Source organism: Triturus cristatus, chromosome 11 (assembly GCF_964204655.1).
Source record: "Triturus cristatus chromosome 11, aTriCri1.1, whole genome shotgun sequence".
NCBI lineage: Eukaryota > Metazoa > Chordata > Amphibia > Caudata > Salamandridae > Triturus > Triturus cristatus.
The window spans coordinates 992,552,826-992,565,927 of record NC_140594.1 but is presented as its reverse complement, the minus strand read 5'-3'; the positions used below and the strand labels follow the sequence as shown (position 1 = coordinate 992,565,927).

The 13,102-nt window shown below is 47.0% G+C and overlaps 1 protein-coding gene across 1 annotated transcript in view; it reads left to right on the top strand.

Annotated features, from left to right (window-relative positions):
• Positions 1–11,701: 11,701 nt before the first annotated feature.
• TM4SF18 (transmembrane 4 L six family member 18) overlaps positions 11,702–13,102 on the top strand; it is a 116,992-nt gene continuing 115,591 nt past the window's right edge. The window contains exon 1 of the mRNA XM_085633720.1: positions 11,702–12,012. Within this exon, the coding sequence (XP_085489846.1) occupies positions 11,833–12,012 (180 nt within the window). The 5' untranslated portion in view covers positions 11,702–11,832. The remainder of the gene's footprint in view (positions 12,013–13,102) is intronic.

Below are 13,102 nucleotides of genomic sequence, written 5' to 3'. Positions count from 1 at the left end.
TATGGACATCATTATTGCATCGAGCTAGTGGTCAACGAACACTTTTTAATTATACACAATGGGAACATTAGCCTACACCCCCACAAGGGAGCTCCAAAACATATAAGGTTAAATTCACATATTTTTCTGGACATGATGCATCAGACCTGAGATCTTTTTATTTTAAACTTTTCCCTATACCTCCAAAGAAAAATATGCTTACACAAATCAAGCTAATATATGCAGACTTGTTTGTTACACAATTAGCCGTGAAAGGCTATGCTTATTAGAAGGATAACTTTGACATGAGATCTATTTGGGGTACTAAACCTTGGCACGTTCAGGGAACCAACACCTTGTTCCTAGCCTGTTTAATTCCAGCACAAATACTTTTTTCTGAATGATACAGTTCAGCAGACTGCCTGTCTAGGACTGGCAAAAATTAAAGACATGAATGCATAAATATTCTTTCCATTGCCCGATTTGATAATTAGCAACATTTCGTAAATTACACTGTACAACAGCTTGATAGCATGTTACAGAATGGTGCATTTAATTCCACACTTTCAGGTCCAAACGTGTGGTTATTGTGGCCAGTGGACACAAATGGTGGTTATGCTTGGTTTTTTAATTCAACACATGTTTAAGGCAAGCAGGTCCGACCACCATTATTCCCACTCTCAGCAATTAGGTATTGTCACCACCTACTTGTTGGGGAAACTGTGCCAACAATTGTTGTAACATCCCACACTGTCTGCAGTAAAACAACTTCTTTCTCTCCTTTTGGAAAACATGCACCTATCTGACTTGCTATTGGGTTCTCTGTGTTCAAAAAGATTTATTTATGCCACATATAATGAGATTTAGAAATGATCATAAGTGGAAGCTACTGCACATTTATGACAAATTGATCAAGATAATTTGGATAATGTACTTGCTGTTGTTGATAGTATTAATACGCTGTCTTCTCTCATTCATAACTTAAATAACATAGCGTCATCTGTAATTGATATTATGCACAGTGACATGTTTTCTTTGTACCATGGGCAAAGTCAGCTGAGATATGTCATGCAGTTTAGCTGGACACTTCAGGTCCTATAAAGGGGCCGCGTGCCATTGCATTACCTTAATTCTACACAGCTATTCTTGCCTTTCAATCTGACTCACAAACAATGACTTCTGGCCAAAAAAGACGACACTTACAGAATGTTACACCCTGAGAAGTTAGAACAGCTCCCATTCAGAATAGCAGAAATACCTTCCACAGTGTGGCTGAAACATGGCGTAATATATTTGCCAATTTCAGCATTCCAGTTCAGGGCTTGGATTAAACATTTCCCGGGGGTAGATATGAAGCCTTAAGGGGAGCTTTATTCATGAGTTGTGGTAATCCTCTTATTAATGTGAGCGAGCTGAGAAAAAGCTCTTTCTTACTGAAAAGGAATGCGACTCTTCTGTTGGTCACTCACTTCTCTGTAAACACGTTACCATTCACAGGCACATGCAGTGCTTCAGTAGCAAATCTGGCCTGTTATCTTAAAGGATCACCAGCCACTTCCATTCTCCTCCTTTCAAATGGAAGCTATTTAATTTTAAGCGACCAACGCTGTTGCGGCATGAAGGCCGAGATCCCGTTTATATTAACAGTCTCCAGATAGTGACCTGCTGCAATAATGTTCTTTTTCTCACTACGCATACGGTCTTGGAAGCTACATTGTAGTCTTCAATTCCAACTTTGATAGCAGATTTTAACAAGCTAAGCCGACTCAAAGCCTTATTGTTTCAAAAGGATGTTGCATGAACATCTGCCTGAGAATCTTTTGAATTGCAGGTTGCAAGAACATCCAGTGAAATACAGTCCTTGCTGACTACCAATCTTCCATTACTCCTCTTCTAGGAACTAAATACTGACTAGTCATTGTAATTCCGACCCACCTGGTTCACCTGCGTACAACCTGTGCTTGCGACACGACTTCAGCAATGCGTTACTTTTGCCCCAACAGATGCATCAGAATTTCTAACGCATTTGTCAATCCTTCCGCCATGGTGCGCCGTATTGTAAATACGGCGCATCCATGGTGGCGTAAGCATTTTTTAGGGTGGCGCAAGGAAAGTAACGCATCTCTATAGATGCGTCACTTTCTTGTAAATCTGCCCCCAGGTTTTTAGCCCTTTCCTAAAGATGGTGAGAGAGCTAGCACTTCTGAGCTCACTCGGGAGCGTGTTCCAGAGTTTAGAGGTGCCGTAGAGAAAGCTGCGGCCGCCCCAGTGAGATGATCTAGTTCTAGGTACTGCCAGGAGTTTGGCCCCTGTGGAACGAAGTTGTCTGGCTGGTTCATACCAGACAAAGAGATTTTGGAGAAAGGAAGGTCCTGTGTGGTTCAGTGCTTTATATGCCAGACACAGGGCCTTGAATTTGATACGTTGTGATACAGTGAGCCAGTGTTTTTGTTAAATGATGTCATTTTAGAAATATGCTGCACATAATATTTGTTATTCAGTGCCTCTTCTTGGGATTCAGTTAGAACATTTTGTACAAGGTCTAACAACATGATGTACTGCTGTCCTGTGCCTGGTCAGCAACATCTCCAAACATTTTTGGAAATAACACGGTAGCACAGCTGCAGGTTTTCTAACACAATGATTTTTATAATATAAACTGTGCCTCGGCCCTTTGGAGTTTAGTGGGGAGAATTCCAGTAGAGGGGCCAGTCTTGGAACGGAGGCAGCAGCCTTGCATAAATTAAGTGTACAACTATGATGCGGACCGTCGAACTACACACGCCAGTTATTGGATCCAGTGCTAATCACTAATATATTCTGGTGCTCACGTGGTGAGGGCAGGCATAGATAGAGATATTAATTGCTGTGGTTGGGCTGTTCATAGTTTACAGCCTGTTAGTAATGTTGATTACTTTTCTTTGTCGTTTTTGTTAGGTAATCACAGCAAACCTGCTTCAAAATAGACTATGATAGTTTCAATAAATATGTTGTAAACTTCCTTCGTGTCTTCTTTCTGTTTACTATGGACCTTCATGAGTGAGAACGAAAGGTTATGATCTGTTGCCATGGTTCCCTTGGGGACTAGAGGTTCATGTTTTAGGTTTCCTGAAACCACCTATTACTCTGGAAAGGTTTGGAGTGCAGGTGAGGCACTGTGAAGGTAGTTGGATCTGGGCCTACAGGTTCTGATGTGGTAGAGACAATCAGTCCTTATATTCTGATGTTCTGTTCTCCCAAGGCACAGTTCTGCTTCCAAAGAGAATCCCTTCAACAGTATATCCTCAAATTGTATAGAAAAAATTAGGAAGCTGAGAAGTGATAATGTCTAGATTACTTGTTGCAATACTCATTCTGCCTTGTGACCTCTAATTTATACCTTTTCAGCTTCCTATTCACTCTACTGACCTTTATGTGGTAGTTGTAGCATGTCTTTAGTTGGGATGTGTTGGAAAACGAGGCAGTATCTGTGAGGGGAAACAACCTTTACAACGCAGTCATTACATCGCACTACATTTACAACGCAGTCATTACATCACAACATCCTTTACAGCGCATGTCACTACAACGCAGCCATTACATTGCATGTCACTACAACGCATGACACTACAACGCATGTCACTACAATACAGGTATTACATCGCATGTCTTTACAACGCATACCATTACAATGCATAGTACCCCTACACTATCCAACACTTCCCCTACTGTTGCACCCCCTGGAGTTAGAATAGTAATTTGTACCCCTACACTATCCAACACTCACCCTACTGTTGCACCTCCTGGAGTTAGAATTTTAATTTTTACCCCTACACTTTCCAACACTTACCTTAAATGCAATATAATGGTATGCGTTGTAAATGTATAATGCAATGTAATGGAATGCGTTGTAAATGTAGTTTTCAAAAATTTGTTGTAGTGGCATGCGATGTAAATGTATGCATTGTAAAGGATGTTGCAATGTAAAAACTGCGTTGTAAAGGCATGTGTTGTAAATGTATGCGTTGTAATGTCATACATTCATCTGTGAGGCCTGCACAAATAACATGTCAAATTTGTCCTTCACTGGGAACCAAACACCCTAGTGTAGCGCTTGACTCTCAGAGGGTAGCGTTGCAGAGTAGTCTAAGGCTTACTCAAGGGAGGTGGTGTAAGCTAGTAATCGCCATTACAAGTACGCAGGAATAACACTCAATATTTGATTGTCCAGTCTGTACTTTGCTTTATAAAAGTAAGAGTACATTTATTAGACACACACTACTCAATACTATGCACCAATTTACAAATATACATAGACTGTTGGAGTTACTTTGTGACATTGCATAACAACTCCACCTCTACTGCAGGGGGGCTGGGGTCTAGTACCACCACTCTCATGTATGCACATCAGCTTGCCCCCTAATGCAGTGGGTTGACACAACCTGGAGCGAGGGCCTTACCAACTGGCACCATCCCAGTGGCGACCCACCCCATCATCTCAACAAGCACTAAAAATAGTTACACCTTCCCTGGAGACACATAATCCTGACTGAGCATCTCATACTGTCCATACAGTACACAATTCTACATCTTAGTGGCTAACAGTCTGGGTTGTTCTTCCCCTAATGCAGTCACAAGAATACATGTTTGGGCATCACTTTAAATGAGGTACTTCTCATAGCTGATAACACTTATAATGTATTGCAATTATAGCCCCTAAAAGATATCTCAGTTAAAATCATAGGATTAAACTGATACAGCCAGAAACCCTAGCAGAAGTGTCCAGCAACATAACCCCACTTTGCTTATGACTCCACCTTACGCAGGTACTTCACATTACACATGTGACTTTCAGTCCCTCGAAAAAGACATAACATGGGTAAATGCATTTCTGGTGCAATTACACCTCTTCACCTCCAGGGATGCCCACTTCCAGACACCCCTAGACTCAGCCCTTCATAATTCACTCCTTGGCACAATCCTTAACACACACCCAGCTGAAGAACAAAAGTTCCAGCCACAGAATGCTGTTGATGCCTGTGCTGAGCCCTTGAGGGGTTATTATTTGCAAGTCCCTAGAGACTTAGGGAGGAACTTTCTTCCTTCGTGCTGGGGAAGACTGCCTTGCTCCTTCAGCTCCCCCTGCACCTTGGCACACCTCTTGTGGTGACCCCGTACTCCTAGGGCCACCACACGCAGAAAAACAGGCGTTTTCCAGTAGGCCGGCTGGGGCCTGTAAGGCATGATGGGGTGCCTTCTCTAGCCCCGTGAATATCATAGCAGCAGCTCCCCTGCTGCGCTGGGAGAGCCGATCTGTGGTCCTCCTGCTGCATCTGGGCTTCGGTGGAGGGTCCGGTCCCACCCGGACCCCCGGGTGAGTTATGCAGCTAGGGTAGCCCACCCCCGGCTGCTCATGCTGTCTTCGGGGACCCGGTCCCACCCGGGCCCCTCGCACCTTCACCTTTTGCCGTTTCGGGGCCCCAGTTCCACCCGGGCACCCCGTCTTGCCTCTTGTTGAGGAGCCGGTCAGGGACCCCACCCCCGGCTGTTCCCCAACTGGCCAGCACCCTTCTGTGCTGCCGCGGGAGCCGGCGCCTCTCTTCTGGTCTGCCCGCTCCGGCAGGCAGACGCGGGGACTCCTGCCAGTCCTCCTGGACCTCGGGGGAGTATGACGGCACTCCCCGTGCCTTCTCCCTCGCATCAGGGCCTAGGGATGGAGTCCCAGGCCCCAGGGCCAGCCACATGTTGTGCTCCCCGACTTAGACTCAGGGATTCGAGCCCGGAGTTGGGATCCCGGGCCCCAAGGTAGCTTCGCGGGAGACGCGACGGCGCTCCCCGGTTTCCGTCTTCGCGGGGGTGTGTCAAGCCGCTCCCCGCCTCCAGCGGGGCCCTGAGTTGGGATCCTGGGCCCAGGCCCAGACTGGCCGTAGCGGGCACCGGGCAATCCCCCGGTGCGCCGCACGGGTGGGGCTGGTTTTGGCCCCTTGGGGCCGTTTCTGTTACAGGGCCGTTTTTGCAGAATAGCTGCAAAATCGTCCCTGTAACAAAATCGGCCGAAAACCGGCCCTGGCAAAGCGCTCGGACAGGGGGGGGGGGGGCGGCCGAGCACTTTGCCAGGCCCGGATTTGGTTCTCTGTCCGGCCCTGCCTGGGCCCCTTCACACCATTTCCAGGGGGGCATGACAGCCCTCCCCTGTCTCCAGTTTCGGCGGGGGCCAGGGTGGGCTCATGGCACCCCACGGGGGCAGTTTTCATGGGGAGTGCAATGGCGCTCCCAACTTATCTTCTGCTACCCTCCCCAGGGGCATATCCTGGACTGGCGGCGGAACCCCACAAGCTTCATCGTCGGTTGGCCAGAGATCAAAGGTCACCTACCTTCTGGGGGCATATATCAGCCCCCAGGGGACTGATCTGCACGATTCTGGCATCTTCTTGCTCCTTGCAGCGCACCCCAGCCACTGGGAGCACTTTCCTTCACCCTCCTGGTCTCACAGAGGATGAATTCAGTAGGGAGCTGTCTTCACTGGCTCCCTGCACCAGCCTTTCGCCTGGCTCTCCTCCTGGGCCTCTCTTCTCCTTGCACAGAGGCCCAGACTTCTGGTCACTTGTCTGGTCTGGTCTCCCCTTGTGGCGCAAGTCAGGGCCCTGGGCCAGTCTGGAGGTTCTTCCTTCCAGCTGCCCATGGTGCCAGGCTCCAGCACCAGTCATCCTCCGCAGACCACACCCCAGCGAGAGCTCCTCGTGCTGAGCAAACTCTTTTTTTTAAAGAATTGGGAGGGGGCTGGCAGGAAGTCTCTGTTTGCCCTATCACATCACTTTTCAACCCCCTGCTCCCTCCTTCCTGTCCAGGCGTCTGGGTTTGTTCAAAATGGCGTCGTCCAGGGGTCTCATGCTACATGGTCTCTGAGAGCCCCTTCCCCCCTCGCTGCCTTCTCTCCAGAGCAGCTTGGTGCCTGGCCTCAGGTGACAGCTGCTGATGAATTAACATGTAGCTCCACCCAGCTTCTATTCTTGGAGAGGAGACCTTAGCCCTTGGAATGTTTGTCGTGAAGGGCTAGGCCTCTGATGCTACAGCTTGGGGAGGAAGGTCATTAATTCAGCCTTGCAGGGTCCACCCCAGGCTCTGGTTATGAGCTGACTCCAAAAAATATGACATTTGTGGATGACCCAAAAGCAGTACATATATGACTTTGGACTCTGCAGAATAAGTTACAGTGGACTTTAGTGTGTGTCTGGAATTTGTAGGCCCTAGGAAAGTGAAACTAACCCATGTGCTCCCCATCCTCATAGGAGAGTAATGGAGTGAAAACAGTAAAGCACACTGACTTTGAAGTACTGGGTATTTTAAGCCCAGCGGTGCAGGGGAACACACCCTATGACTTCGGGGTTCTTCCTGTTTGGACCTACAGAAACACAGAGTCTTCTGGGTGAAGTCAAAGATCAGTTTATTGGCTGCAGACCAATTACAGGTATCCTAGATGTACAACAGCGTGTATGTTCTCAGGAGACTGCTGAAAATCATAGAAACGGGCTTCTTCTTAAATACAGAATATCCTGCTTCAGGCATACATTCCTTAGTTTACGATATGGCCATTACATGTATACATTACAAACGAAAAGGCATGATAACCATCCCACATTCCAGTTAAGCCAGCCCGCAATTATTTACCCAGCAAGGCTCAGATCCCACATCAGATATCGATAGGCCCCAATAAACGTGAGCATCTCCTGTTTGGAAAACAAGCCATAAAGCAGGAACAGTCAGGTGCGAAAGAGATTAGCTGGAGGCTTGTGTAGGATGAAAAGACTTTATGGTGTGTCAAGCCCTGATACTAATCACAGGTGGCCAGAGGACGGGGAACTCGTGAGACCGGACTGACCTGGGGCAGCGGAGCCAAGCTGCCCAGGTCACAGAAAAGTCAAAGGAAAGGCACATGTGCTCTAAAAGGCCCGTATTTGCCCCATGCTATGTAGCCTATGTGAGGGCAACCATAAGATGGCCACCGCTTCTAAAATGGAACCCACGTAGTGATGTATAATAGCGTATACACAGTGCATTCATAGCTAAAACTTTACAAAAAAGCACTTGTACATACCGCATTAACCATTCGCGGTTCACTAATACCGGGATAGACAGGGGTAGGGCCCTGCCTCCTACGCGGTCCCAAATTCTAAAGTACGACAACTTTCCCTCAAATGTTTCTTCCCATTGTAGAAAGCCTATTCCATGTCACCACACAGCTCTGCATAAGTCCTGCCACACCATTCAATTTGTAGCTGCTCCTGGGCTGCCCACGCCAGGAATCTCCCCTGTGCAGCCCTTACACTTGTGCACATGCATGTACACACGTGCCTGCATGTAACCAGCCCGGTGCCCCTTACTCTGGCTGCAGCGCAGCGGCCTACTTGCGCCAGGGGGACACCGGTAAAATACACATGCAGTCCCTTTCATCATATAAGTTCACAGTGGGTGAGTGCCAACTTATGAGGCTCTCCCACAGTAAAAGCTCAACAAATAAGTGTTCAAAAAGCGAAAAATCCGGGCGTCTCAGATGGTCAGAACCGCCTTCTAACAGGGTGTTATAGAAATTCCCTGCCTCTCCCCAGATGTTATGGAATGCAATGGGGCGGAGCCACAGCAGGTGGGGGAGGACCAAGGGAGTGAACATGAAAGTAAGAAGAAAAAAAAGGCTTATGTGTATAAAGTTGGAAACTAGGGAAGGTCTGTTTCGGAGACAGCATGCCACAAATTGAAAGGAGTGGGAAGAGGAAGAGAGTGGGCATAATTAGGATTACGCCAAGTAATCCAGACACTGACCTCACACATTTAAATTCTTTTTAAAAGACATGTGGCTGCTCTATTAACAGGCCTGTTCACTGTGGAAGATCTGTTCAGGACAAAGTCCAGGATGCTGCTGAAATCCACAGCCTGCACACAAGGGTGCTGCAGAGAGTATGCGCGTCTTAAAACGAAACAGCTAAATCAACACAAAAAGTCCTACATTTAGACCTATACATGTACTCCTACATACAGGTGTAAGTGAACATCTTTTATGAATTCCCAGTTATTCCCAGTAGTATATCTTGAAAGCTGACCCAGTTACAGGTTTTCAGGTGCTCTAACCGTAATGGCATAAGACATTTTTTCATGCTGCTGTGTCCACCGTTCGGAATGCCGTGCGCCTTAAAATCCCACATTGGGAAACAGCAGCAACGCTGTGCAATTGTACATTTCGGTTTATTTTTCTCCTCCACCAGGAAAACATTTTTTCCCATTAAAGAAACCCCTTTTCCTACACTCCAACAAAGTGTGGACGTGTTCCTGTCCTATGTTGGGCGGGGTCACCTCAAGCCTTTGCACTACAAAACTCTGACTACTTCCAGGGCATGAAAGAGAAGACTTCATGAATGTCCACAAACTCACAGATTTGTTGGTCTTCTCAAACTCTCAAGGCAAATCACGCCCTCATCTGCCCTCTCTTCGCCTGTTTCGTGGACTCTATTACCTTGGAATTGTACACAGCCAAGGCATACAATTCTAAGTATGAAATTCATTTATGCTTCCTAGCTATCCTTTTAGTGGTACATGACTGTGTATGTGTAGTTTTCATCTGCCACAACAGCTCCCATTTTAGTCCTCAAATGGATTATTTTACAACATACATGGGGTGTACAGCATCTGCATGACATGCAGCTTTCTAGCCCAACACAAAACATGCAAAGGTGCCCTGCAGTTTATAAGCGGGTGAGTCACTGAAAACTCATTCCTGGCTCCAGCCAGATGCCTACTTTGGCACAGCTCGAAGTCCTCTTGAGCATTGCTTAATTTGACCTGATGGTTGCAGGTGGTACACACCAGCATTAACATTTGGGGACCAGCACTTATTTTTCCTCATCGGGCATTTTCCGAGAGCAAAAGAAGGAAAAACAAGCAAAATGGAAAGGAGGAGGAAGAGAACGAGGGAAAACTAGCAAAAGGGAGACAGTAGCAACTTGTAGGAATGAGATAAAGGGGCAGGGATTGTGTGGTAGTGGTTAAAGAGGCATGAGGTGGATTTAAGCGTAGGCACCCTTGGTATTTGCTACGCTGCCATGCAATAACACCATCGCCAGGCTTCTGGACAGAGCTTTCGGGAGCAGCACTTATTATTTTGCAGCTTAAGTCCTGCCTTGGAGCCCAAAACAAGCTGAGCTTTCACGTGTGGTCTGCTTACCTCCCACCCTATAACCTCATGCGACGAGAATTAAAGACAAAGGGCCTCATTTATGAAAACTGTTGCATCGCTGAGATAAAACACCGAAGCAACAGTTTTCACGGCTCTCTCCTTGCGACACAATGGATGCGCCATATTTAATGTATGGAACTCCATGTTGGCGCAAAGGTCACGCATTGCTAGAGTTGTGTCGGAAGCATGAGGCAACTCCAGCAATGCATGGGGTAGGCCTGTGGCACTGCATCACCCTTACGCCTGCCCTGAAGCAGGCGTTAGGATTTGACGCAGTGGCATCCTAGAAGTGTCGCAGTGAAATCTCTTAGATTTCACTGCGAATTTCACTGCGACACATCTAGGACCCTTTATTAGATGGAAACGGCCACACTGCATGCATTATATCTGATACAGGTATAATGTGGTGTAGGGTTTTACAAGGTGACGCATCTGCCTAGATGCTTCACCTCGTAAATATGGGTAACATGGCACATTGTTTATGCTGCCGCTGCATCACGAAAAGTGACGCAACGGCGGTGCAAAAGTGTCGCACAGCCTTCATAAATAAGGCCCAAACTAGTGGCCCTAGATGTAAAAAACAGGAGAAACTGATACCCATCTAATGGACAATGCGGAACCAAAACCGTGCATGGTCTGTGGTTCTCAGCATATATTTTATTTCTCCCACCTTTCGTTTTGTTCATTATCACATATGAGAGCACCTTCAAATCTAGGACCTCTGGATGTGTGCTGCACAAAATGCACTTGTGTTTAATTTGCTGGACTTTAAGGTGGCTCCATCTATTACAAGAAGTTAGGCCACATATAGGGGCATATTATCAAGACAGGCGATAAAATTATCGCCGCTTTAGCGGCAGAAAACTGTTGCTAAAACGGCGATAATGGGCTTGATGATATGCCCTTGAGAATTCCAAATGAAGCCCATGTTATATGTGAAGGACATCTAACCTGAGCTTCAATTGGAATTCCATAGAGCTTATTATCAAGCCCATTATCGCCGTTAAAGCGGCGATAATTTTATCGCCTGTCTTGATAATATGCCCCATGGTGTCCCAATGACAAGGGACTTGCCTTTTAGTTCACTAATGGTATTGTCATTAGGGTAGGGCAAGAATGTTTCTAAATAAAGTCATTTCAAAACCATCAATTTTATTAAACGCCTCTCAAAGCAGTGATTTAAACTGATAGATTGCGGCGAGGTGCTTCCGCACGTTAAAATAATATAAATATATATATTTTGAAGAGAGTTTGTTATGTCTTACATGATATTTGTTTAAGGTTTTACATGCCCACAAATATTTTCCTGGCTCGGCTCGTACACGGGCGCTTAGAGCCAAGCCAGGAGGCTGGCTCGGCTCTCCCTGGCGATTGTTGACTCGCCCGCCTTTGTTTGCTGCAGTTACCGAGTGCCTGCTCTCTCCTCTCCAGGTGGTGAACCTCAGACCGCATTCGAAGACGGACAATGTTTGTGTAGCGCCATAACCAAGCAACAAAGCGTGCCATGCGTGTCTCCGAAGCAAACAGGCGGACAGGTGCAGCGCTGCAACTCTGACCCCGGCCGGAGACATCCTGCACTAAATATCAGTTTTTTGAGATCCTGGCTCTGCTTGGAACATTCTCTTATTTCCGGTTTCACTCTCGCTGCCATGCGCTCGCGGCAGAGGTGTGGGGACTGGCTCAGCTTCGCGCTGGTCCCACCTGCACTTTGCTGCATAGCTACCAACATTCTGCTCTACTTCCCGAATGGAGACTCGACGTACGCATCCGCGAACAGCCTGACCAACTATGTGTGGTTTTTCGAAGGAATTTGTTTTAGTGGCGTCATGGTGAGTCCAGTCTGTGGGGGGTTTGTCATTGTTCAGAGAACAGGGGCGTAGCTACCAGGGCTTTAAGTGGGCCGGGTCCTGCCGGTGCTCAATTTTAAAAAGCAGCTGCTAAAACGGGTCTCTATCAGGTTCTCCATTTTTGCCCTCAACCTCAGGATCTTAACTCTGCGGCAGTACCACCCTTCACCCGCCTCTGACTCGTTGTAGTTCTTTCACAGTCTCATCAATTCAGAAGTGAAGCATTTTCAATATGCTATACAACGAAGCCATAGTTGTTTCTTATTTATTTTATGCAACTAACACCCATTGGCAAAGCCAACAGTCCTGGCTTATTGTAGGTGTAATCAGGGCTTTAACCCCTTTAGTGCCCATGACGAGATGGTCTCGTCATGGGCCGCGGTTGCGCTGTGCCCATGACGAGACCATCTCGTCATGAACCCCGCCCGCTAATGAAACGCCTGGCACAGGGCGTGGAAAGGGCGGGGCACTGAAGAGGTTAAGTGGGATGAAAAAACTGGGGGGGGTTTCTCAAAGGGGCGTGGTCGATGTATTTAAGGGCGTGGCTTAAAAAAACGTAAGCTAAAAATCTATTTATTAGCATAGTGTACTGCCCGACATGTATTTTGCTGTTTCTGGGGCTGCATCCAGATATATGATACAAGTAACATCATACCTACAAGAAGTCAGGACTATTGGCTTTGTCAATGGTTGTTAGTTGCATAAGATAAATAAGCAGCAACTATGGCTTGTATATAATATTGAAAAAGCTTCCACTTAAAGCCCTGGTGACACCACAACAATGTTGCTGCTCCCGAGTTGCAAAAAGAGAATGGAAATCCAGAGAGAAAATGACCCTCTTTAAAGGATTTCCCTTCCCCTACATCGCTCACCTGGCATGACGTCATGCTGTAACTTCTCCCCTAGTGAGAAGTGTGACCACTCACTCATCGATGTGCCGGCTGTCACCGCAGTCTGGAAGAAAACGGACCGACTGTGCCAGGGCACAGAAGAAGAGCCCGATAGAGACCTGTTTCGAGGCCTCCTTTAAACAAGCATTGAAAATGCAATAGGTCTCGCCCTCGTTTAAGTT